At 49.0% G+C, this 26760-nt stretch overlaps 1 protein-coding gene across 3 annotated transcripts; it reads right to left on the bottom strand.

Annotated features, from left to right (window-relative positions):
* Positions 1-1479: 1479 nt before the first annotated feature.
* Positions 1480-25961, bottom strand: C28H6orf89 (chromosome 28 C6orf89 homolog). 3 transcript variants are annotated; one of them, XM_063177880.1, is made up of 8 exons: positions 25922-25961; positions 22490-22697; positions 20956-21121; positions 8682-8836; positions 8248-8369; positions 7010-7136; positions 6212-6335; positions 1480-5850 (listed from the first exon to the last, which is right to left on the bottom strand). In XM_063177880.1, the coding sequence occupies exons 2-8, from the start codon at positions 22676-22678 to the stop codon at positions 5765-5767; spliced, it is 969 nt and encodes a 322-aa protein (XP_063033950.1). In that variant the 5' UTR covers positions 22679-22697; positions 25922-25961; the 3' UTR covers positions 1480-5764. The 3 variants fall into 3 exon arrangements, with proteins under 3 accessions (XP_063033950.1, XP_063033951.1, XP_063033949.1); XM_063177881.1 differs by lacking the exon at positions 25922-25961 and adding an exon at positions 23678-23698; XM_063177879.1 differs by lacking the exon at positions 25922-25961 and adding an exon at positions 23010-23032.
* Between the last annotated feature and the right edge of the window lie 799 nt (positions 25962-26760).

Raw genomic sequence — 26760 nt, 5'->3', positions numbered from 1 at the left:
CTCATTCTCCAGGGTTTTTTAAAGATGATGAAGAGTGGGTAAACAACAACCTCTGCCAGCTCCCTCAGCACCTGTGGGTGCATCCCACCATGGATTTATGGGTGTTAAGTCTGCCTTAACTTTCTCAACTTTCTGTGACCAAATGGATGTTTTCCTTTCTCCATCCTACATCTCTTACTTCCAATATCTGGGATTCCTGAGGGCTACTCTCAGCAGTAAAGACTGAGGCAAAGAAGGTGTTGAGAAATCTCACCTTCTCTGTGTATTCCATGTCCAGGAAACGTGTTAGAAACAAAGGCAGCAGGATGCAATTGCTGAGAGCAGTCTGTAGCACAGCAACTCCCCAGGCAGAGGCAGAGCTCCAGGTCTGGGATGGGGGGACAGCATTTGGCAGCTGAGGAACAGCCCCTGGGCTGCCCAGCCTGTTGGGAAAGGGGCAAACTGAGGGTGATGCCTCTGCCCTGAACCATCAGGAGAGGAAGAACAGGGTACAGAGCTGAGATGGCCCCAAACAGGAGGGCTGGGAGTCTCAGGGCTGGCTGGAATAACCAAACCACCTGACAGGGTATGTGCAATGCAGCTTTCCTTCTGCTCACTCAAGGAACAGCCCATGGCCCACCCCAGGGAGCAGCATGGGGACAGGGACAGGAGCCACATCCATTATGACCACAAACACCCCATTATCCTTTCCTATGTCTGGTAGTGTCACCTGCTCATCCTTGGGAACCCAGCAGGGAGGGATTCAGAGTGTGCAAGGAAAAAGGGCTGCACCCTTTCAACCCCACCACAGGGATCAAGGGGGTCTCACACTGGGTTTAAGCTCCAGAAACCCTTTGTGCACTGCCCCAAAGCTTTGGGATCCCAGAATTACCTCAGCTTTTCCAGGGAGTTTCTGGCCAGAGTCATATCCCTGCTCTCCCATCCCTTCCTCCACCCTCCTGAAGGTTTCCCCACCCCAAAACTGCTGCCACCCAGGATGGTCCACAACACCTGACAGGCTCTGCTCCAGCACAGAAGTGACCAAGCCTGGGTTTCTACTGACTCACATCTCGAGGTCTCCAGTGGGGCTGGCCAGTGTCTAAGAGGCTCCTGCTCTGCTGTGGGAGTAACAGGATCTCTCTCTTTTCTCCCTACTCGCCTGGATTTATGAGCTCTGGAGGAGTTTATCGCCTTCCACGCCTCAAAGTTTGGCTAAAATCAACTGGATTGTGAAGGAAAGATGGAGATTGTTGCTGGGAAGAAAAGAAAGGAGGGAGAGGCAGAGTTGTTGCATCAACTTTGTTCAGAAAATCAGGCTAAAACCTTTCCCAACCTGCTCCTTTTTCACTAAGTGTTTCTTATGACATTTTCCTAACAAAAGTGTTCTGACTTTTCATTTAAAATTACACTTCCCTTAGAAAAAGTGTACCAAAAAAGGTTAAATAACCCCTCTAAGTTGACATGCAACATGAGAATAAAAATCAGGAAAAGGGAAAAGGGTCATTAACACTTGTATTTAATTGCAAAAATTAAAAACTTTTTTATTCTTCTTACATACAAATCTCATTTATTTACATACTTTACAAGCTTTTCCCAAGTATTTACAAAGTTTGCAATATATTAAATTAGGACCATCCATAAAATTCTGCATTAAGTGCATATTCACATTCTTTTTTTTTTTTTTTAATCCATCACTAAGTTTAGTGTTCAGCATTGAAACAGTCTTTATGCATATATAGCTTTACTTCCCAGCACCTCTGAGCCTTTAGAATGTGGCTCCCCTCCCCAAGACAAGGAGATAATGCTAAAAATAAATCACCTGCCATTTGTTTGAATCTCCAAAGCAAAGGGAAGTCCAGCATCTCCCTTGTCTAACTCAGCAGGACACTAAATCTGCCCTTTACAAAGAGGAGGTTCCTGAAGAGGAGGATTTCGAGTTCTACCTATAAAATTTACCAAGAGGAGAAAAGTTTGGTTTGCAGGAAGCAAAAACTCTTTGTGCACCCACCAAAATGGCCTCACCCCAGGAAATGTTCCATTTTCTTGGGGGCCGCGGGGAGGAACGAGGACCTGGGGTTGGGATGTGTGGAAATTTCCCTCCTGCAGGGAGGGAACAAGAGGGTTTCAAGGCAGAAGGATCCCCTTTTCTGAGACACTGGGGATTACAGAGCTCACATCTCTACCATGAGATGCTCTCCTGCTCCCCACCTCCTGCTGCTGCTGCTGGAGCCCAGGAGGCCATGAGGGAAGGGAGGTGCTTTGATCCAGCCCAGACAAAGCAGCTTCTCCTCCAGAACATTCCAAAAACAAGGCCTGGTGGGAGAAGCTGCACTCTGGAGACTCATGGGGAATCTGACTCAAAAGAGACCCCTCAGGGGAATCAATGTGTGCAATAACAGTGGGCAGGGAAAAAAAATGAAAAGGAACAAAGAAAGCAAAAAAAAAAAAAGAATCAATAGGAACTGCCAGGTTGGGTCCCGTGGGGGCCGCTGATTTCCTGGTACTGCAGTAAATCATAATAATCCTTTCTTCTCCTCCTTTCAGTTACCCTGAGTTCAGGACTGACTGACAGCACTGGTCAGTGACCCTGCTTTGGGGAGCAGCTTTAAACCACGATCCTCCTGCCCTGCTGATGGGGACAGCCCGTCCTTCCAGCCTGGCAAGGGCAGAGGTGCCCCCTCCTCTGGGCTCGTGGGTAGTACCGATTTCTGGGGTGATTTCAGAGCAGCTTTGCAGCCTTTGGGATGTGGGGTGAGGAGGAATCCATCTCCCAGCTCACAGGCAATGAGCTCTGAAGCACACAAAGGGATTTTTAAATTGTTTTAACTGGGGACTTGTGTGAGCTGGGAAGAGTGGGAGATTGTCCAAACCAGCACAGAGAGTGCAAAAGGGGAGCTGAGGTGAGGGAGACCATGGTGGGACACCCCCTTTGAGATTCATATGATCATGGCTGTGAAACCTCAATAGCTGCAGGAACAGCCCTGTCCCACCTCAGCAGGCCACCAGCACCACCAGCCTCTCCAGGGAAGTCCTGCAGCCTTTCCAGGGACTCTGGGAAGCTGCAGCTCTGGATGTGGAAGACAACCAGGTATCAAAACCTCCCTTTGGCCATCCCACTTCTGCCATTGTGGCCTCACCTCTGGGTTTCCCACCGTGGCTCCTTGCCTGCCCTGGGATGTGGAAGGTGGGAGCACCACTCCTCTGGCAGCTGGAGACAGGAGCTGCTCTGGAAGCTGTGCTGCAGACTGGGGCTCTGCACTTGGGCCAAAATTGACTCTTTATCAGCAGGAGAACTGCCCTCCTGTTTCAGTTTAGCAGCTAATTCCTTACAGCCTTTGGAAGAGGAAGAGAAAATATACCAGAGAGCTTAAAAACAAATGATGTAAGCTCCAAAGGGACATATGCAATGTATCTGAGACAGAGCTGGAAACTTATGCAGAGCCCATAAAGTGCACTTGGAAGGCTGCTCTGCAAACAGGCCAGACTCACCAGCTCCTGTCCAACCAGCTGCAACTCTTCAAGAAAGGGAGAAGCACTACGTGAGAACATTTCTGCTAAAAACCTGCCCCTTCCTCCCCCCAGTCCAAACAACAATGTAAATAGATCCATTTTCTCTGCTTCTTCCTGAAAGAGCCAGACAGCCACAATGGCTTAAGTGTGACTCTCAAAATCCAGGCATTTCACAGACACTTGGGAATTGTCTCCGCAGCTCTTTTACAAGTTACAGTCAAGGACACTTAGCAGTGACAGTGTCACCAAACCGCCGCAATCTCAGCAAGAATGGCTCCAGCAGCATCTTTGAGCAAATGCTTTACAAAAATGGGTCAGATACAAAAGCAGTAAGAGGTGAAGTAACCTGGTCAGCCTTTGAATTTGATTTGAGAAGCTGCAGAAGTGTAAATAGCAACAGTCACTAATGAGGCCCTAATTCTGCCATCACTGAACTCCCAAATTTCCATTAACTAAGACCCAGGCTTTAAGAGGAGGGAGAGGGGTGGTGTGTGTGTGTGTGTCTTGGCATGTACAAGACTGAATGTAGTGTCATGAGTGTGAAATACACTCCAAGCAGTGAGAACACTAATGGAAGTTCTATTAGTCCAATTCCCTTTAATACTTGGTAACAAATTATATCAGTCCTTTTCTATCCTGAGAGAGCCAGACTCTCTCTCCCCTTTTGGCTCTACTAGATCTGGTGTGTGTCCAGCACCAAGGGCCATGCACAGACTGACACAGGTGCTGGGCTTGTTCTTATTGTTTTGACAGGAGAAAAACAAGGGTTATGCATAGAAATGTTTGTAGTGTCAAGGCCTCAGACTGAATTCTTTGGAGCAGGAACTGTCCTCTGCCTTATTCTTGTACAGGAGCCAGAAGTGGTCATCCCACTTGGCAGCTTTTATCAACTCCCAATCAGATTAGCACAATGTTTGCTCCCATTCTCCTCAAAAACAAAGGCTGGACAGACATTTTCCCAATCTGTCATTTTACATGTACCTAAAATATTTACAGAGAAAAAGGCTCTTGCTCCTGAGAACAGAGTTAACTCGCTGTCAACCAAAACCCCTCCCAACTCCATATTAACAAGTGTGAGAGAGTATGTCCTGAACTCCAGCCCTGGCCTATGAGTTCAGCCTGACACATCTGTAAATGATCTTCAGCAGTGGGATCAGACCCAAAGGATCAGACTTGGAAGGGACCGGAGCATCCGCAGTCTGCAAAGCCCGAACCAGAGCCTCTCTCAGGGCACTGGAGACAGCGCTGCTCCAGCAGCAGGAAACACGCAAAGGCAGCTTGGAAAGGACCCAGGAAAAACCAACGTTCATTCTGAAGACAGAGTTCCAGGTCTGGAAGGAGTCAATGCAAAAATATGCCAGGGAAGAGGGAGGTTTCAGGTGCTCCCAGAGGTACCGAGGGCTGGGAACGCAGGCAGTGCCTCCAAAAACAAGGAGCAGATGAGAATGGCTGTGCAGCCCTTGGTGTCTGAGGTGAAAGCTGGACAGAGCTGCCCTCTCCCAGCCCCAGCTCCATCCAGAACTCCTCCACTGCCAGCACCTCTGAGACGTGTGTCGGTGTTTTTGCAGGAAAGGAAGTGGAGGTGAAGAAAAGCACAATTACCATTTGACTCACTCACAACCTGCTGACAGAGAGCTGCAGAAGGGTGATCACAACACAGGGAGGTCTGAAGGGATTCTTTTGGTACAAGAAGGACGCAGTGGGTGAGAGTTTCTGCCCTCAGGCTCAAGGCTCTCCCCAGGCAGGGAGCAGGAGCCAAGGTCAGCTCTGCAGGGCTCACACAGCTGCGGACGTGAGGGAGAGCTGGGACACATCACCAATTCATTCCCTTTAGAGAACTGGCCTGACTACACAGGCTCAAAGCTTCCTCCTCAGGAGGAATGTACACAGAAATGTCACACACCCCATCCACTCCCAAACCCCCCAGGAAGTTTCAGAAGTGCCATAATCCACAAAGAACATAAGGTGAATCTCATCCTGAGAAATCCATCTGCTGCTCCTGGAAAAAAAACCCTTTGCTGCAAACCCAGGGCTTACCTGAGGGGACAGGGAGGGTCATAAATAGCTTGAGCTTCTCCCAAAATACATTTGAGGAAAGGCAAAGGATTACCTCAAGGGTCAGGAAAATAGTCCTTTTTAAACACTGTAAACATGCAGGGTGGCAAAGCTGCCTGCCCCAGTTGCCCTGGCTCGCTCCTCTCAAGACGTTGCCTTGGCTTCAAAGCTGAAAGTCTTCTTGTCCTGGGAACAGCTCTGTTTTCCCACCCCAGCATCCTTAGCTGGCAGCTCCATCACAAATCACAGCTGGCTCTGTCCCTCTGGCCATGAAGCTCATTGTCCAGTGATCTGTGCTGGCATAACCTTGGGAAGAGGCAATGGAGAGGCTCTGTTAGATGGGCCCATCGTTAATGAGCGCTCCCATTTCCCCAAAGGGATGTGCTCATGCTGGAGCTCTTTGGAAAGATAATTCCCTCAGTGGGCACTGGGTTTGTAACACCCATTGTGCACCCACACTGCTCAGCTTGGAGCATCTCCAGTGTTGCAGTTCCAGGGCACAAACTCACTCAGGATCACTCCCTGTGCTGTGACAAGCATGCACACACCAGTCTGGAGGTGACAGTGGCACAAAGCACCATCCCAGGTGTCAGACAGAAAAGACCTAGCTGGAAGCAGTCTCCTCATTCCACTCCCAGCCCCTGTAAGCCACAGCTCTGGTACTCACCGAAATCTCCAGCTTCCAACTCCACCTTGAACACCTCACAGTGTCCTCTGCACGTGTCCAGAGGTGACACAGTCAGGGTGAGCTGCCCACTCCCAACAGCAAAGAGGCTGTGCAGGCTGTAGCTCTAGGACAAGAGGAGAGGATTTCAAAAGCTTTCCTTGGCTCTGTCTGCCCAAAGCAGGGACAGCCACTGCCCTGCAGGCAGGTGAAACAGAACAAACAACAAGTTTGCTGCTCCACCAGTTACCAGTGGAGCACAGAATTTTAGCTGAGGTCAGCTGCATGCAAGAGTTCTCCTCTGCTCCAAGGCAAGGCAGGGCCTGCACATCCCCACAACTCAGGAAAACACAGAGGAGGAGATCAGGCCAGTGAAGTGTCTCAGAATAAGTGAGACTCACTGCCAGGAACAGCTCCTAAAATGCAGCTCTTAAAACAATTCTGCCCAACTGTGCTCAGAAAGATCTCACCCAGCTATAGAGCAAGGCCAGACACATCAATGGAGCAGGCAAGGGGTGTTGGAACAAGGTGATCCTTAAAGTCCCTCTGTTTCTGTGACATTTCCAGCTCCAAGGGAGATGGGCACAAGGTATCTCCTGCCCCAAACTAGACAAAGGTGCTGGGAAACACAACCACCTTGAGATACCACTTTACACAGGGATGGACAGAACTGAGACAGCCCCAAAAGCTCCTTTTCAGGACTGAATCAGCTAAAAATACCCTGAATTCCCACAAAACCCCAGAGCTGCTGGGAGACAACTCATAGACAGAAAGAGAATGCCTTTGGAATTAATTTCTCACCTTATTCCCCAAGTCTGGGTGGCGGATGAGGAAGCAGCTCTCCAGGGACAGTGTCTTGGGGAAGGACTGCAAAGAGGAGTCAGGGAAAAATTCCTGGAGAATCCCGGATCTATTCACAGACTTGTTCCTAAACAAATCAGCCCATATTAAAGAATCATCATACAATGATAATGTTTGCATTGAAAAGCTACTTTCCAGATAAAATTCTTGCCAAATGTTCATGCTTGATAAACAGCATGACAGACTGGCCCTGGGAGTCAGGAGCAAAATTCAACCTCAACCTCTAAATCTGCTCCTCCCCACTCTCTTCTGGGCTCCTGCACCAGGACCATGTAAAGAGGGAACAAAGAGATCCTTATGGATACCTGAACTTCATTTCCCCCCACCTTTTCCCTTAAAATGATCCAAGTCATTGACCAGATCCATTAATTACAAAAGATGCAGAGAGGTGGCATCATACACAACCATAACTGAAGCCACACTGTGAGGCAGGGGGGATCCAAGGTTATTCTCTAGACCAGGAAATGTGACTGGAAAATGCCAGGTGAGGCTTGTTATCTTTACATCCCTGTCTAGGGAACTGATTAATTCTTCTGTACCCTGCCCATCCCTCTACCAGTGCTGGCTCTGAGACCTAAGAGAGCTCTGAGTTGTTCACATGTCTTGTTCACATTAAAGGCTTTGGCAAAGAGCTTTTGGATAACAGGAGCAGGATAAGAGTTGGTCATATTTTCTGCACAAGACCAAACACAAACTGCAGGATTCTCTGACTTTCCATTACTTCTCAGTGTTTGCAGAAGTCATGGCATCTCTCCTCAGTCAGCACCAGTGGTGGAGGATTTCCACTGAGCAGACAGAGGTGACAGAAATGTGAACCAGCTGCCTCAGGTGATTTGATCACAGTCCAGATGATTTACAGCCTGAAGAACAGTCCCTGGGATAATTTTATCTTAAAAAACGAGCAATAGCTGGAGACCAAACACCAACTCTCCATTTTTAGTGCAGAAGTCTCGTCCTCAGAACAAATCAGTGCCAACAAGCAGAAGCAGCCTGAAACCCACTCCTGTACACCCTCCCTCCAGTTAAACTGCAACTTGGTTCACACAGGCAGAGCCTGAGCACCCCTACACAAAGGATGTGTCCATCCATCCATCCATCCATCCATCCATCCATCCATCCATCCATCCATCCATCCATCCATCCATCCATCCATCCATCCCATGGTTTGTCTGACTCACCTGCGAAAGAAAAATGGGCAGCTCCATAATTCAGCTGAATTTTCTTCTATTATAACCTTTGCCAGTTCTGGATCCTGGGACTGAAAATGCTTCAGTTCTTCATAGGAGAGGTGCTGCCCTGTCTTAAAGAACATGAAACAGAGATAAAAGCTGTGCCCACAGGGTTGCCCCCTGCTCCCATTTCCCTCCCACTAGAAAACATCCAAGAGCAACAGCCACATGGATTGCTGAGTGTCCAAATGCAATGATCATTAGTCAGAGGAACAATGCAGGGAGCTCTTTCCTCCCACATCTTTACAGGAGTGAAATATCTTCTTAAACATGTCCTGAATGAGCAGTTTGAGCTCATGGGTGAAAATACTGGGCAGGGGTTTTGGGCTTGTGCTGTTCAAGAGTCTGGACTCATCACCCAGCCTCACCAATCCCTGCATTACCTTGATTAGAAAAGGCTGATGTCTCTGGAGCTTTTCTGGTAGCTCACTCAAGTCTGTCACTATGTGAAGGCTTTTCACAGCAGAACAGACTGTGCAGTTTGCAGGAAGTGCAGAAGTGTTCTGTCTGCAACCTGCTGCCCACCAGTCCTGGCATTCTGGGGAAGAAACAAGGGAAACCTCTTTAGTAAAACCAAAAATGGAATGGAAAGGAGACAAATTCAATTACAAACTCATTATCCCTAACACGAAACACTGAGATTTCTTATAGTTTCTGATGGCTGTAACTCAAAAAGAAGCAGCTTCACCAGCAGGGAATGTTTCCAGCACATTTTGGGGATAGAGCTGAAGGTTGTGAGCAATAGAGAGCTCATGGAAATTCCATTTCTCTGTACATGAGGCACACAGGCTCAGCTACCCTTCCATGAGCAACAGAGGGATGGCAACCATCATATGTAGTGTAATTAAACTGAAACAACTCCATAAGCAAACGAGCAACCCAAAGGTGTTATCAAGGAGGTAACACCCAGTAAACCAAAAATAGATTCAGGGTGGAAAGAGTAACTCCCACATGGCTGGCACTGGTGTCATGAACCCTGCTAGGACATACCTGAAATCATCACCCTCCCCTTTACCACGGTGTTAATTTAGAAATTTGTCCCAGGCAATGGTTGCCCAATCTCTGATGTGCAGAAGATGCTGGGAAAATGTTAAGATTTCACCAGGACATGCTGCTGCTGTTTTCATTCATTCCATGCATTGACTTGAAGATGAAATTGGGAGAAAAGTCCCAGCATGAGCAACCCCTGGACCACAGCCACATTTATTTTAAATTCCAAAAATTGTTGTTACACCACAATCAGCTGAACTGGCCTACAGTGAACGCTGCATATGTTTACATCCTCAAAATTTAATTTTTACATGAAAACACAACTTGATGCCTATATCCCACCTCCCTCTTCCAATTAACAGCTCTCCCAAAAAACTAATAAATATTAAGAGAAGGGACTTGTTGCAGCAGGGAATGAGCAGGACAGTGCTGAACACCCTCTGAATTTCTATGTAAAGGATGTGCAGAGCAGGCACCACTCTGATAGGGTGTGGCTCTAATCTGCAGAACCACACAAAGATCAAATTCCAACTCCTGGTCCTGACAGAGACATCCCAAACTCCCACCCTGTGTCTGAGAGTGTTGTCCAAGCACTCCTGGAGCTCCAGCAGCCTCAGGGCTGTGCCCATTCCCTGGGGAGCCTGTTCAGTGCCCAGAACCCTCTGGATGAAGAGCCCTTCCCTGATATCCACTCTAAACACCCCTAACACAATTTATTCTTTGGAGATACAGCAGCAGGCTGTGAGAAATGGGAGAGCTTAATGGAAATTACACTTCAAACATGGATTTTATGGCAGTGACAGCCCTGGTTCTGCAGCCTTAATCCAACAGGAGGGGCTTAACTGGGGCAGTGGCAGCAAACCCAACCCAGGCCTGATCTGTCAGGGTGGGTCAGGAAAAACTCAAGGCCTGGGACACATCTCTCATGAAATATTCAGAGATGTGTCCTCACCAACAGGCCCACCCTGCCAGCACATGCCAAAACAGCCCCAAAATCTCCTGGACATTGCTGCAAGCAAACCAGGAAAAATGGAGGGGATGGCAAAGGGAGAAAGAAGAGAGAAATCTGGCTGAAAAATCAAAGATGCACAGCAGCTTTTTGGGGCAAAAAGACCATGCACAAGCTGCTTGTCACTGCCACTGCAATTTCCAGCCACACTCATGCTCCTGCACAGGGCTAAGAAGGGATGAGCAGCACTTCATAGGGAAACTCTTGTTTTATTTTCCCCTCTGACATCTGCAATGGGCCACGAGGAATGCTACAGAGGATTTATGTTCATTGGGACATAACAACAAGGAGCAGACTGGGATTCATTTTGCTTCTTTCTTGCTGAGTATTTCCAACTCCCAAATGCTGCATTTCCCACCCTACTGCTGGGATATGGACTGAAAGAGATCAGGATATAATTCCTAGTCTTTCTGGAAGAGGCATCTACACTGCTTTCAGGGGAAGGGGAAAAAAGGCAAAACAAAGTGTAAAATCCTTCTTGCAAGCAGAAGTCCCAGTCCCATGAGAAACTGCTCCAATGTACTTTCCCTCCCTGCTCACAAGAGAAAAAAGAAAATCTTTGTTCCACTGCCTGTGGAAAGCTTCGGTTTTACAACAACAAAAAAACTCAACTCACAAAAAACAGCTGGTCAGTGACAGGAAACAAAAGGCTGAAAGATCTCACCAGAGAAAGGGCAGTCGCTGTGAAGAGAACACGAAAACATCTCTATGGTCTGTCATCAGATGGGGCACAGCAAGACTGTAATTTCTCTCTGGGCAAAACTCAGAAACCTCATCCTTAAGCATTAAGCACAGTTGTCCCCAAATTTTCCCTCTGGGCTCAGGGCAGTACCCCACGGAACAGGATGCTAATCAGCTTGACAGTACAGAGCTTGATTCCTCTTTTGAGCCAGCCTGGGATATTTGCATTCTCAATTGCTCGATTCAGGAGGTGATTTCTTTTCCCCATGAATAACCAGAGCACAGCACTGGCTGAGATGCATTTCAAATGCTGCAAGTGGGGTTGTGGGAATTTTTTTTTTTCCCCTAGTAATTAATCTTTTAGATTTATTGTGGAGGGTGTTAGTCTGTGCAACCAGCATGTGTGTGACTGGCATGACAAGTACGGGCAGAGCCTGCCCTTCCCAGGGAGGGTGGGAGGAGAGATGGAGCACACAGGAGCCAACTGCCACTGGGGACCAGGGCAGGATTTTACCCAGGATGCTGATTTTGTCTCCTTACCCTCCCTGCATTCCTTTTACATTATCACCCTGCCTGCCCAGACACCCTGGGGATGGCTCGGTGGAGGCTGAGCGCTGTCTGTGCACACACACACGCTGCTCAGGGATGCAAATGGAGGATGCTCTTTTCATCCCAGCACAGCCCTCACACCATGGTCCCATCCACTCCCATCCACACACTGAAGTGCTGGGCGTGGGCAATTCTCCCTGAGGAGCTGGAGTGCAGGAGAGCAGCTGGAGCAGTGACACATCCAGCTATCCATTACAGGACAGAAGTGTGGCCAACTTCTCTCTGCTTTCTCACCCCTTTTTGAGGGGCAGCCTTTGGTTTGTCCAACAGAACTTCAGTTCCCCATCGGCCAAAACCACCTCATATTTCCTTTTATGTGTTATTATTTCTCCAGAACAAGAGCTGCCTTCTCCCCTGTGTCAGGAGAGCTCCTAGCAGAGCCAGGCCTGGGATTTTCAGCTGCTAACACAGCACAGACCAAAAGATAACAATCTTCCCTCAAAACACATCTATGATTAATACTACAAGGAGTTTATGACTCTACTTTCCACTATGCAGAAAAATAATTTTCAAGTCACCCTCAATTTAAAATGAGCACCCCGCCCTTCTTGGCTGTTTTCACAGAGGATCTCCCAAATTTTTGGCTGCCCACAACACTAGAGAGGGGTGTGTGTGCACAGCCCCAGAGATGCTGGGTGTGGATGATGAGATTGTAAACTCAAGGCTTCTGAGAAGACCTGGCCCTGCTTCTGCCCATTGCAGCAAAGCAAATGAGCTGATGGAAACGTGCCCACATGGATGTGAGAGCAGGATCCCAGCAAGCCCTGCTCTCTTCAGGGACCCTACAGAGAATGCAGGATCAATCTGCCACTGCAGAGGGTTCAAAGGGAAGCCTCTAGCAGGGGGAACTTTTGTTCCTGCAGGATACAGAGCCAAGGGCTGCTCCTGACCCTAACAAAGTGTTCAAAACACAAAAACCTCCTGCTTGTAACACTGCAGGTGCTGAGGCGGTTTGCTGGCTCCCCACCACGCTGCTTTGCTCCCCAGCACTCAGGGCTGCAAGGCTGAAGCAATCTCCACCAGGAAAGCACCTGCCAGGTCTGCACAGGCAAGTCTGGTCCCAGGGAGACCCCCCAGGACTTCACAGCCCCCCAGGTGTTGTGTCTGCAGGGACTGCTGCTGCCATCACCCACAGGCACTGACAGGAAGCTCCCCAGAGGACTGGCTGAGGTACTGAGCAGCTCCACAGCCTGCAAAGGCTGGTTCCAAACCCCAGATCCCTCTTGCTGAGGATGAGGCTATTCCCCAGACCTACCACATACTTCACTGGGGCCAATCCTTGGAATATTCAAGCAAACATAGAATGAAATCCTTGGAATATTCAAGCAACTTCAGCAAGCATTTTGTTCCTCCAGGATACAGAGCCAAGGGTTACTCCTGACCCTAACAAAGTGTCCAAAACACAAAGCCTTCAGTATTGGATGAACTCAGGGCTCCTAAGAATGGCTGTGCATTGAATATTCCCCAGACACTTCCCTGTCCTTTCTTGTAGTTCCATTGTACAAACCTGGCTGCTTCATTAAAAGGGGATTCTCTGCCCCTCTGCCCTGCTCAGGTGAGACCCCACCTGCAGAGCTGCCTCCACTCTGGGACCCCAACACAAGAAGGATGTGGAGCTGCTGGAGTGAGTCCCAAGGAAGCCACAGAAATGCTCTGAGGGCTGGAGCCCCTCTGCTCTGGAGCCAGGCTGGGAGAGCTGGAGTTGTTCATCTGGAGAGGAAAAGGCTCTGGGGAGACCTTGGATCCCTTTCCAGTGCCTAAAGGAGATCCCAGAGAGCTGGAGAGGGATCTGGGACAAGGTCAGGATCAGGGGGAATGGCTTCCACTGCCAGAGGGCAGGGATAGATGGGATATTGGAAGGAAATTCTTCCCTGGGAGGATGAGGAGGCCCTGGCACAGGCTGCCCAGAGAAGCTGTGGCTGCCCCATCTCTGGAAGTGTTCAAGGCCAGGCTTGAAGAGACTTGGAATAACCTGGGATAATGGAACAATTTAGGCATCAATTCATGATCACAACATTTACACAGCTAAATCCCATCATTCTTACTTTACAGATCTAGGAATTCCAAGCTCTGTAGTTACCAGTGGCACAGTTTGGGAGAGGCATTTGGAGCACTTTGTTGCAATGTTTCCATCTTGCTGCAAATTCTTCACTAGGTTAAAAATTAATTTGATCATTTTTAATGTCATGTCAAAGTCAGGCTAAACTGATGGGCTCTTAAGTAAGTCAGGCAGGAAACAAGGATTATTAATTACAGCCTGCAAGTCCTGATTAAGGACTGCATCACAGTGGGGCTTTAAATATACACTACAAAGAGTGTCCCTGTTCAGCACCAGATCCTCACCCCTCCCTCATATTGAACTTTTATTGTAGCTCTGGCTATACTGAATATATTTATGCCACGAGAAGAAAGCACCTCCCAGTTTGGTTCACAGCATTTTTAGGAACAGCAAGGAACAAAATAACAACTACAAAAAAGCCCATCAAGAACCCCTTTATTGTTGTTCTGAGTAGAAGTCAACAGCTTGAAGAACTACTCGTTCATCTCACTAATGGGTAACGGCTGCTGCACCAGCACAGGGATCATTAGTCAACCCCGAGCAAAGCATGAAAATGATTTTGATCCAACCAGACATTGTGAAATCAAGTCTGCTGAGCCGAGCCCAAGAGGAATTCACAGACCACTGGGGCAAGAGAGCATTATTTCCAGGAGAAATCTGCACCTACCAGTCTCAAGAATGACAAGCAGGGGCCAAGCTGTCAGGAAAGCATCCAAAGTCCAGCTGCACCTCTGGTTACCTGCCCCAGTGACAGCTTGTGCTGCACGAGCAATCTGCCTCAGAGAACAGCTTTGGAAACAAATCCCTCCCAGCTGCTGTCACCTGCCTGATGGTGGCCTCAGCCTGTGCAAGGTTTGACATGTCTGTGTCACAAGTGCACACAGAGCTCTGCCAGGCTGCTAAATGCCTCTGCAAGAGGCCACCTATGGCAAACATTGCAGGGAAGCAAATCCAAAGTAAGGATTCACTCTGCAAACGAGGAACAAGAAATTTTGGAGGCTTCACAATGTAGAAGTAAAAGGAAGAGTATTTGTGTTCCACAGCACCACAATGGTTTGGGGTCAGTTTACTGCCAGCAAACCCAAATAAACAGCTCACTGGCTGAACCAAGGCCAAAGTAACAGAGTATGAACAGCTTGGCACCACCCTGCCCTGCAAAGTCAGCCGTTTTCTTTCCCCTTTGAACGAGCCAACACATGTCTGCTGGTTGCTTTCAGGTTATATCATAAAAGGGTTGTTTACACACACAAAAGATCAGATAAACTGGCAGCTGTGCAGTGATGGGAGGCAGCCCTGCACAAGCTGTGACCCACAACCACCTCCAAATGCTTCAGCCCCCAAAGCGGGTGCATGAAAAACAAGAGCAAAAACCAGCTCAACTTTGCTGAGGAAAAAAAAAAATAACATCCTTTGAGAGCAAGAGGAGAGGAAACAAGTTAGAAATCAGATCCTGCCTTACCTCCCAAGCAGCCTTATTTTTCTTTATTCTGAGCAGGCCCACGCTCCTTGGGCTAAGGAATGGGTCAGACAGAGCACGGGCTGCAAAGCCCATGGGGAAAGGCTGGATGAACACCTGGGTGCTCAGCTCACAGGGAAAGGTTGGATGAATATCTGGGTGCTCAGCTCACAAAGAAGGCTGGATGAACCCCTGGGTGCTCAGCTCACAGGGAAAGGTTGGATGAATATCTGGGTGCTCAGGAAAAGGCTGGATGAACCCCTGGGTGCTCAGCTCACAGGGAAAGGTTGGATGAATATCTGGGTGCTTAGGAAAAGGCTGGATGAACCCCTGGGTGCTCAGCTCACAGGGAGAGGCTGGATGAATGCCTAGGTGCTCAGCTCACAGGAAAAGGCTGGATGAATACCTGGGTGCTCAGGAAAAGGTTGGATGAACCCCTGGGTGCTCAGTTCACAGGGAAAGGCTGGATGAATATCTGGGTGCTCAGCCCATGGGGAAAGGCTGCATGAACATCTGGGTTCTCAGCTCACTGGGAAAGGCTGGAGGAATACCTGGGTGCTCAGCTCTCAGGAAAAGGCTGGATGAACATTTGTGTGCTCAGCTCTCAGGGAAAGGCTGGATGAACCCCTGGGTGCCCAGCTCACAGGGAAAGGATGGATGAATATCTGGGTGCTCAGGAAAAGGCTGGATGAACTCCTGGGTGCCCAGCTCACAGGGAAAGGCTGGATGAATACCTCGGTGCTCAGCTCATTGGGAAAGGCTGGATGAGTGCCTGGGTGCTGCAGGATGAACCCCTGGGTGTTGAGCTCACAGGGAGAGGCTGGATGAACCCCTGGGTGCCCAGGCTGCTCTCAAGAAGCAGCAAGTCTCCATGCAAGGCAGGCATGCTGGATGCTCCCCTTTTGCACAAATCTATGCCAAGGATTAAAACTCTCCAAGGCTGGAGTGAGAGAAGCATAGGGAAAAGTGTTTTGCCTGCAAAGGGTTAAGATCAGAGAAGAGACAGGGGCTGGCCAAGTGCCAAGGCAAGCCTCCAGCTAAACCCAAGGTGGGCCAGCCAAGAGGCAGAGGCTGCTGCCCTCTCCCAGTAACCAGCTGCTGCTCTCCCCCAGTAACCCAGCCTGCTGTGACCCATCCCCACAAATAGCTCTGGCACCCAGCAGGCTTTAGTAACACACTGACAGGCCATTTACAAGGTGTTGCTAAACACTGCTCCTCCAGCTGGGCTCCTTTCTCTACAATAATTACACATAAAGCTGTAAACATGATTTTAGCCCTACTGGTCTAGGCAAAAAGGGGGATTTAACACTTCTTCTCCAAGCTGGGGATAACTTGCACAGGATCTCTTTTCCAGCACTGAGATCCACGTGTGCTTTTGTCTGATTTTAGGTGTGCTGAGCATTTATTGACCCAGCTGATTCTGGGCTGTGCAGGATGAGTGTGCCCAGGACCAAGTGTCATTATTAAAAGAAAAACTGGATTTTCTTTGAGGTCATTACAATCCCTGTTACCAGTACAACGTACAAATTGTCACACTGGGCCACAGCCTGGTCCCCACTGACAGACCTGCTCTGCTGAGGTTTTTGAGCTGCAAGGACTGAACTTACCATGGGCAGACACATGAGTTAATGTGAGAGCAGCTGAATGCTCTGCTCATCACATCATTGCATGGCTGGCAGGAAACAGTTACCAACCAGCTGACATCAAAAATCATATTTAGGTATTAACAAAGCTATAGGGATGACACAGTTGTGAAGGAAAGAAAAATCAAGTAGAGGGACCACTAATGTGGTTTTAAAATTTCTGTTAAAAGAATAGAAAACCTCTTCTCATTTGGCTTTACTGAAGACTTTGAGAGCTCATGTATTCCTAATGCTTCCTAATGCTTGCAGGGGAGAGAGGAGCACTTGTACCCCTATTTTGCACCAGAGAACTGAAACACAGAGGGAATCTCCCCTTTCCTCTTTTCCCCAGATCTGGATTGCTGCCCACCCTATTTCTCATCACTTCTGAAGACTTACAGGACTCATAGAGACATGAAGGATTTTATGTGCATTTAAATAACAACTCCACACAAACTCCATCCCAGCCTGTGTGAGAAATTAATCCACAATGCACAGGCCCTACATTTTCCTGGAATAGCATTAGACAGCTGTGAGTTAACCCATCAAAATACACTGTGTTCTTTACAGCAGGTAGACCCAGAGGTCTGACAGCCCAGTGCCATTTAGAACCTCTCTGGGATTATAAATGAAGGGCTGATGTGCCAAGAGCAGCCAATGTGACCCAGCAACAGGGCTTGCATAAACACCAGCTCAGGAAGAGCAAAATGCAAACCACATTTCCAGAGAGCTTTTCCCCAACCACAGGGATCTTGCCCTGGGAAAACAGCTGGAAGAGAGGCACAGACCCAAGGGTCCAAGAGTCAGCTATCAAGGAACAAAGGGTGGGAACATAAGGTTTAATATGGGAATTGATTTGGGGAAAAAAAGTCAGCAAGAAAGAGAGCACAGAGACAGGCAAAAAGGAAATTTACTTTGGACTCAATCCTATAAACAAGGCAAGAGAGTGTTGTGGATGCTGCTCCTCACCTCGGCGGCTCAAAGGTCCACCCACAGCCACTGACAGACAGACAGCCCTTGTCACCCACAGCACGGCTCTTGGGTGGAAGGCACAAGGATGGAGGGCAGGTCACCATCAGCAGGAGGGAGGGGAGAGCACATCCTGCACCTCTGCACCTCCCAAAGCCTCAGCACCACTCTGACTGGAGCTCTTGGCTCTCAGGGGAAACCCAACAACTGAGCTGCCCTTGTTCTGCAACACAAACCTGGCTGCTCAGCCCACACCTCCCAGCAGAGCAGGCTCCAACCTCAACAGGAACAGAACCTCAACAACCTCAACAGGAGCACAACCTCAACAGGAAAGCTCCCCAAAGCTCAGGGGGGACAGCACAGCCCAGGCTGGCCCTGCCTGCCCAGGCACAGAGGAAGGAGCCAGACCACCCATGCCCATGGCAGGGTAACGTGTGCCAGCACAGCCTCCAGCTGACAACAGGTGGTTTCCAACAGGAAGAGCCCAAGCTGGCTTTGAACTGGTGCCCAAGCACAGAAAGCTCCAAGCTCCCTCCTCAGCCCCCTCAAAATTTTCATCCCAGAACCCAGATTGGGAAAGGAAGAGGAGTCTGTACGTTGAGTCCCTTCATTAGTGGTTTTCTCTGCTGCTCAGGCACAGTGCAAACATCTCCCTTCTAGAGACAGGAGACTCAGAGGGGATCTCATTAAGGCATATAAATATCTCCAAGGGATGCCAAGAGGATGTGCCAGACTTTTCCATGTGCCCAACAACATGTTTTAGCCACAAAGTAAAACACAGGAAATTCCACCTCAACCTGAGGAAGAACTGCTTTCCATGGAGGGTGGCAGAGCACTGGGACAGCTGCCAGGGAGGTCATGTCCCCCCCTCTGTACCCATCCCAAACCCACCTGGTCCAGGTGACCCTGCCTTGGCAGTGGGGTTGGACTGGGTGTCCTGCAAAGGTCCCTCCCAACCCAAACTATTCTGGCATTCTGTGATCAGAGAACACCAGACCTGCCTGCAAGACCCAAAATTCAGCTTTACCCCTTCCCTTCAGCAGACCACAAATTAGGGGCAAAATAATACAACAAATAAAAAGCAGGGCTGAAAGGGCTTGGGGGATCACTCAGCCTCAAGCCATGGAACTGCCTCTTCCAGATCCCTGCTGGATGGCTTCACCAGTGTCCTCTGGGCAGCAAGCTGTGATGGTGACACCAGTGTCACTGGGACAGTGTCAGTGGCTGCAGCTGCCTGCTGGGAAGCCAGGACATGAGGGATTCCCACAGGAAGCCAGCCAAGGTTCAGCCTGGGTGCTGCACTCTCCCATTTAAATAGCCAGGGTCTTGTCCAGGATCAAAGTCACTCCAGCCAACCCCAAGTCAATCTGTTAACTGGGACATGCTGTGGCTTCCACCACAACCTAATTCTGTGCAAAAGAGAGCAGGAACTGCCTCTCCCCTCTCCTCTTTTCCCCAGAACTGGATTGCTGCCCATCCTATTGCTCATCACTTCTGAAGACTTACAGGACTCAGAGAAACGAGGAATTTTATGTGCATTTAAATAACAACACTCCATCCTTCCCTTTTCCCTTGTTCCTCTGGATGGTTCCCCATCTCATCATTCAGCTGATTTTTCCAAAGGTAGGCCAGAACTGCTCCTGCTCTTATTTATCTTGACAAGGAGATCCTCATGGTTTCAGGCAGTTCTTGTCCTACAAACTTCAGCTGTGCCAAGGAACCTCCCCAGGCTCTTCTCATCCAAAGGGACCATGTGGTAGCTGAAGGAAGAGCCTGTCAACTTTCTGGACAAAATCTGATTGAACAAACACAACAGAACCACAGAATGGTTTGGGTTGGAAGGGACCTTAAAATCCATCTTGCTTCACCCCATGCCATGTGCAGGGACACCTTCCACTGTCCCAGGCTGCTCCAAGCCCTGTCCAGCCTGGCCTTGAAAGCTTCCAGAGATGGGGCAGCCACAGCTTCTCTGAGCAACCTGTGCCAGGGCCTCCCCACCCTCACAGGGAAGAATTTCTTCCTAATGTCCAACCTGCCTTCAAATTTAGCTAATTTCCCCTTGTCCTGTCACTCCTGGCCTTTGTAAAAAGTGAAATAACCATTAAAATTCCCATTGGATTCCACCTCAATACAGGAGCAGGGGGTGTTCACCCATGGAAAAGCTGGAATGAAGCAGATAAGCAGGCTCCTAATGTCAAGTGCTTATCAGAGCCATCTTCTCACCTTTGTTTTTCACTCCCAGAATATCCCAAACCATGAGGAATAAGAGGAACAATGAGGGATACCCTGCCCCACCCATACAAATTGGAATCAACAGAACTCCCATGTCAGCAAGAGGGAGGGAGAGAATGCAGAATGGTGCTGGCATTTCAGGGAGCCCTTTTTAGCTCTGGCAGGAAGGTCAGAGCCAACACAGACATCTCCAACACAATGAGGTGCCCAAGCTAAATATAAACATGACAAGGGCACGGCTACAGGAGTTTGTTTTTACAGTGTGCCACATCCCTGCTCAAAATAATTCACAGCTTTATCATCACTGACAGTCTTTGTGTTCCAGCAGAGGCAGAGCCCAGGCTTGCACCCACCTGCCAGGCTAAGTCAGTGAAATGATTAACCAAGAATGAGAAATAGCTAAACTTTGCCATTTCTATTGTGCCATTCTAGGAAAATCTGGGATGTTGCTCTCCTGTGATGGGATCACCTCACAGGGAACCCTTATCTGACTTCCTCCCACACACACACATTGCCCTTAATGTCACATAAACATGACAGCACTCAATCCCCCAGGCCTTTCCCAATATGCCACTTGGCAAAAACTCCTTTTCCTTAAACCAGGCCACAAGTTGAGGTTTTTACACTTTGCTCACAGATATCAAGATTTGGTTAAGAAACTGGTTTTGCCTTACTCAGAAAAAAACAAGAAAAGGTGACATTTCCCTAGCAGTTCTGGTTCTCAGAAGTGCAAAGATTTCTAGAGAAAAGGGAACTCTTGTGGAAGAAAGACCCGAGGTGTTAAAAGCAAGGAAAAGAGAATGTGCAAGAAGAAAATTATCAAGTTAGAGATAAAATATGCTTCAGTCCCAGTGAAGCTAGAAATCAGGCTGCTATTTTTAAGTTCAGTGGTAGGAAAAGAGAAAACCATGATGCCAAGCCAGCAACACATTTGTGGCACCCTGGAGACATTCGAGTGACTCTCGTGGCTGGTATTTAGGTTGGTATTTCTTGCTAGGCTTATGTTCTAGCAGGGAAAACATTTCCTTACTCTCCAACATGTACTTCTTGGCAATGGGCAGGGACAGCAGGCGGATGTGCCCGACGAGGGAGCCCCAGGCCTGGGCTCTGGAGAGTGGTGCTTCAGGTGGCAGAGGGTTGTAGGGCTGGATCACCAAGTAAACAGTCAGCAACACCAAGCCCAGGGTGAGCAGTCCCTGCAAGGGAAAACAGACACAGAGATAATCACACTGCAAGGAGCTGAGGTGTCCTCACACCAGGACACACCTTCTGCTGGTATCAAAGGGCTGTGGCTGTGCACCACAGCATGAACATTCCTTATTTTTGCTGTGTCTCCTCGTTCAGCTGCAATGCTATTTATGTACCCGGAGTTGTCAGCCAGTTTTATTATTAGGGCTGTCCACGGATGAAATTAAGCAGCCTCCAAACCCAAGCCACACAAACAGCTTTGTTCCTGCATTTTAGCACTGCAAATAATCCAGCATGAGATCAATCAGGATTATCTACAGATAGTTCCTTTTCCCTACCTAACCAAATAAAAGCTTGCACTCCTGCCATGCCTCTTACACAAGGAAAACCCTGTGGCTTTTGCAAACATCCGTCAAGCCTCGAAATACTTTGGCAGAGTTGGCACCAGCTCCCTCCTCCATACCAGAATCCCAAATAAGCCTTGAAGAGATGACATGACGCATTTCTCCCCCTGGCCAAAGTCAAACTGAATCAACAGCAAAAACAAGAACAGAAGCTGAAAGTTCAAATTTGCAGTTTCCTGTTCTCCTGCCTTATTTTACAGCTTTTTATAGAAGGAAGAGAGCTTGAATTTTTTCCCAAATAAAATCCATTGCAATGGATTTGTAGAGATGACACTAAAGTATTACTGAATATTATGTCAGTGGGAAGCTTTTTAGACTTGAAGCAAACATCTGGTCCAGTGGAAGGTGTCCTGCCCATGGAAGGGACTTGGAACTGGATGATTTTTAAGATTTCTTCCAGCCCAAACCAGTCTGGGATTGAATGGTCTCAAACCTACCGAACAATGGCATCCTTTCACTCACTTTGCAAAAGTTCTCTTACAGAATCTTCTAGTTAAGGCTTTTGAAACATTTTTCTACCATCAAGAATGATGATAATAGCTTTATTTCACAGACCAGAAGGAGAATAAAGACATGTAGAAGTTTGTGGCAGGGTCAGAAACAGAGCCATGTTCACTTCATGACTCAACCCTGAACTTCAAGAATCTCTTTCCTTCCTCACACTTCCATTCAGGATGCCAACACTGAGAATCTTAGTCTGAAAAATCAATCCAAATCTAATTATTTAATAATTTATGGGAAAGGAAGATGTGGACAATGTAAATTTACAGCACACGTGAGCAATTCCAAATCTTGGGCAGCTGCTCTCGAAGCAGGTCATGGCATGAAGGAAGGAAGTTACACTTCTAAAAAAAAAACCTTTATTTTTTAAATAAAGATCTTGGAAAATTCAAAAGAAAATGCAATGGGAAATAAAAAGCTCAGGTGCACAGGACCATCAAATGTTGTGTTCATGCACAAAACTCATCTTACCTTGTAGAGAGCCACTAAGACAGGGTACCGTGGGGGGCCCCTCTGGGGTTCGTTTCTTTCCAAGAGCTGCTTGATGAACTTCTCAATGGCTTTTTCTGACATGCCACACTGGTGGCCAGTCTGCCTCACCAGATCAATGGTCTCTGAGAGCTTGTCATAGATGCTGAGCTCGTTGGCTGAAAGCTCCATGGCCTCCGAGGAGAAATCCCTGAGGAGAGATGGGGTGTGTTAACAGAAATCACCTGCAGCCACACAACCCAACATCACAGCCATGCCAGCAAGGTGGCAGTGCCCAGGAAAGAAGGAAGATCCTCTGGAGCACAACACTGAGCTGCACTCCTAACAGCCTCTGCTGCTTCAGGATCTCCCACCGACTCAAAGAAGCCGTGAAATTCCCTGACAAGAGCAGAACCGGCTGAGATTCGCAGCTTATGTAAATGAACAAAGCTTCCCAGCAATCCATGAAACTCCATTTATTCATCTCCTCCAAATGAATCCGTCCCATAAAGCAATTGCTCACCGAGTACAAAAGCCAACAATACAAAGCTGATCATCACACACAGCAGCCCTGCTAAGCCCTCCCGTGCTACGATTTCAGTGGCTTATTTGAACCCGGATTTGTTTTCATTAAATCCCCCCCGTCAGCAGTGGGACAGGACAGAGAAACAAGCAGAAAGTGTCGGGCAAAGTTCGGCAGTTTACAATTTGCTCAAATTTTCGCAACCTAATGTCAAAGCCAACTGATTACTGAGTAAGAGCAACGTGAGAGCAGCTGCCCTGCAGGCAGCAAAGCCCCCACCTTCCTCTGCAAGCTTGCCTGCAGGTCAGAGATGCCACAGAACTAAATATCCCAGCAAGAACTGCACTGTGCTGGGAGACAAAATGGCATTTGACAGCAAATTATTTCTCACTTATATAAGAACACGCCCATGAGAGATCGACATTAAGTTGCAAAAAAAAAAAAAAAAAAAAAAAAGTATATTCCTCTACCACTCTGCCACAAAGGCCTCTTTGAGAGCAGCTGATGGGCTCAAGAAAAGATGTAAAGAAATTGCTGGACAAGGTACAAGCTTCCCATGTGAGAATCACGCTGTAAAAACTTTTCCCATTGCCTGACACTGCCTGGGGGAAAGGCAGAATCTGCAGAGTTTTGCTTTGCCTCTCGTTTCTGATGTGGGTAACACTAACCTGATCAAACTGGGCCAGCTGGGGGTGAGTTGAGCAATGCTCTGCCCTGAGAGCACAGCCTGAGGATCATCACATGAAAACACAATAATCACAGCTGCAAACTGAAATCACACCCCTGTCCCCATTTTGCTCTACAGTTTCCTGGCCCCAGGAACCAGCTCATGAATCCACTTCACCCAATTCACCACAGGTTCTGTCCCTGCACTGTGAGAACTGTAATTATTGACAGGGTTCTGCTCACCTGAGCACACACTGACCAGCCCTGGGTAACAAACCACCTCAACTCAGATTAGCTCAGCTGTCATTTGTCCTGGCTGCTCCCACGGCACAAATCAGCCACAGCTCTATGTATGGACACAACTGGAGACATGATAAAGCTCAGATTTGAACTCTGGTTTGCCTTAAATAACTGGCTGACAGCTCTCCCCTAAACCACCTACAAGTCACAACTCAAGCAAGGGTGATGTTAGTATCTTCTTTTTAGTGCAAATCTGGGATGGATTTTCAAAAATCCCCACATTTCACAGCTTCAGTGGTTGCTCTTCTCCCCACAAGATCTGTTCTGCCCTTTCACACTTGTTTATGTGGTCACATGGAGCATCAGATCAGGAAAATTATCTGGCTGAAAAATAACCCTGATTTGTTTCAGCAGCTGCCTAAGCATTCAACTCCAGCAGTTAATGTCAGATGTTATATTAACATCAGTGTCAAATTTCTTGCCACAGCCACAGAAACACCAAAAAGGTAAAAATGCCAAATTAAAACCCAACTCTGAGAACATACTGCACTGCACTACCAGGTTAATTAGCTCCCGGCCCTCTTCTACCAGCATTCCCTGCATTCCATGCAAATATTTGTCCCAGATCTTGCCACCTGAGCAGCCCCATGGGCAAGCAAAGCAGGTTGGGTCAATAACATCTCATATTAACCTCTCCAAGACAAGAACTTTTTTTCTCTCATCTGTAAAGCACCTGCCATGCACGTGACAATAAAAACAAGCTTTACTAACTCTTTCATTCATGCAATACCCTGATTCATGGAACAAGCAGGAGCCAGCACATCTGCAGGATATTAAAGGCCTTTTTTCCTCCCCCTCCAGCTTTTCTGGTTACTGCAGTTGCCTGGACACTGTAAGTGGTGTGCTAAGTGGTCTGAAAGATTATCTGGTGTCCTCTGGCTCCCGAGAAAGCCAAAGCTTTCCCCTCCGAAGCTGTCCCGTGCAGAATTCCAGCAGATTCAACAAGCTTCTCCTGCTTGCAGGATCTGCCTGGAACCACTTATAACAAACATCCCCACAGAAATGCTGTCAAACACTGTGATTTCCTCTTTTCCAAACAACACAAAAATCCTGCTAAAATACAACACTGAGATATATCCCGGTTCCCACCCCTCTCCACTCTGAGGAAACACCTTTGTAGACAGCCCCTGTAAATCACACACACTGAAAACCCAATCCAGCTCCTTGACAAATTCAAGAGTAACTCAATCCTCCCGCTAGGAAATAAGGCATCATGCTCCCACATTGCTGGGAGAACAGATGAGGCCTTAAAAAACAAATAACAACCCATTATTTCCCTTCCTATCCCTACAAAATAATAACAACAGGCTACTGTACCCTCATTGCCATCACAAACACTGAGCAGGGCTCATCCTTTGCAAACCCCTTAGAGAGAGGCCTTTGAAGGAGGAACCCATATGTTATTCTGGTTTTTTATGAACTCCAGCGGTCCGGGAGGAATCAGCAGCTCTCTCCACGAACAGAAACAGTGATGGCACTTGGCTGGCAGGGTTTGCAGCCCAGCACCCAGCTCTGCCCAAGACCCCAGCGTGGTTAGTCCAAGGCTTTACAAGGTAAATATTTAGACAGAAACGGTGCTGGAGGAGTCTTTAAAGGGAAAGCTCGCTCGCCTTGCGGGTGAACCTACAGTGATGAACATATATATAGATATAAAAATATATTCCCATCTGCTTGGTGCCGCCTCTCTCGCCCTGCCAGGGGATCAGGTCCCAGCCCTGCTCTGAAACCCCTCCGAAGGGATCCCGGCTACAGCCCCACGGCCTCGCCCGTGTTCCTCTGAGGCACAGGAGCCCCAGCCATGGGGTATTCTTAAAAATAAATCAATAAACTAAGCAGGACACCCCCCCACCCCGGCCTCCCCAAGCCGGGGATCCCCCCGGCCCAGCCCGCGGTCAGAGGCCGCAATCCGGGCCCCCCGCGACCCCCGCCCGTGCCCGCGGCCTCACCCCGCTCGCGTCCCGCCCGGCGGCTCCTCCCGCTCCGGCTGCGGCCCCGCCCGCCCCGCTCCGCTCCGGCTCCAGCCCCGGCCCCGGCCCCGGCTCCTCCCGCGGCGGGGCGGGCACGGCCTGGCCCCGCTTCCGGCTTCCGGCACGGCCCGGGGCCTGCGTGCTGCCCGGGGATCGCCACATTACCCGGGGAACCAACACCGCTCCGGGACCGCCGCATTGACCGGGGAACCAACACCGCCAGGGGATCTCCGACAGTGCCTGGGGAACCGACAGCGCCCGGGGAACCAACACCGCCCGGGGAACCAACACCGCCCGGGGAACCAACACCGCCCGGGGAATCAACACCGCCCGGGGATCTCCCACATTGCCCGGGAAACCGACACTGCCCAGGGGAACCGACACTGCCCCGGGACCCGCACACCGCCCAGAGAACACCGTCTGGGGAACCCCAGCACTGCCCGGGGACGCCACACCGCCCAGGGAACCAACACTGCCCTGGGGAAGCCCCACATTGTCCGGGGAACCAACACTGCCCAGGGACTACCAACACTGCCCGCGGAACCGACACTGCCCAGGCAACCAACCCCCACATTGCCCGGGGACTCAACACTGCCCGGGTCTGCCACATCCCTCAGGGAACACCGTCCGAGGAACACAAACACTCCCCGGGACTCCCAACACCACCCAGGGAACCCAGCCCTGCCCAGGGAACACCGCCCTACCCGGGGCCCTCAACACCCGGGCCGGGCCAGCCTGGGACCCCCAACACTGTCCAGGACTCCCAACACCCTGCTCGGCCCAAAGGCTCAACATTCCCCAGGACCTCACCAACACCT

This window comes from Melospiza melodia, chromosome 28 (assembly GCF_035770615.1).
Source record: "Melospiza melodia melodia isolate bMelMel2 chromosome 28, bMelMel2.pri, whole genome shotgun sequence".
NCBI lineage: Eukaryota > Metazoa > Chordata > Aves > Passeriformes > Passerellidae > Melospiza > Melospiza melodia.
Note: the sequence above shows the minus strand (reverse complement) of the source record. Positions and strands in the feature narration are given on the sequence as shown.

Excerpts from the sequence above, each read along its gene's own strand:
- C28H6orf89 (XM_063177880.1), bottom strand. The coding sequence starts at position 22,678 with ATGGAGCTTTCAGCCAACGAGCTCAGCATCTATGACAAGCTCTCAGAG. Across the intron at positions 7,137-8,247 it reads TGCCCATTTTTCTTTCGCAG|GAACAAGTCTGTGAATAGAT; the intron begins GTGAGTCAGACA and ends TGATTTGTTTAG. Across the intron at positions 6,336-7,009 it reads ACCCAGACTTGGGGAATAAG|AGCTACAGCCTGCACAGCCT; the intron begins GTGAGAAATTAA and ends CTCTTGTCCTAG.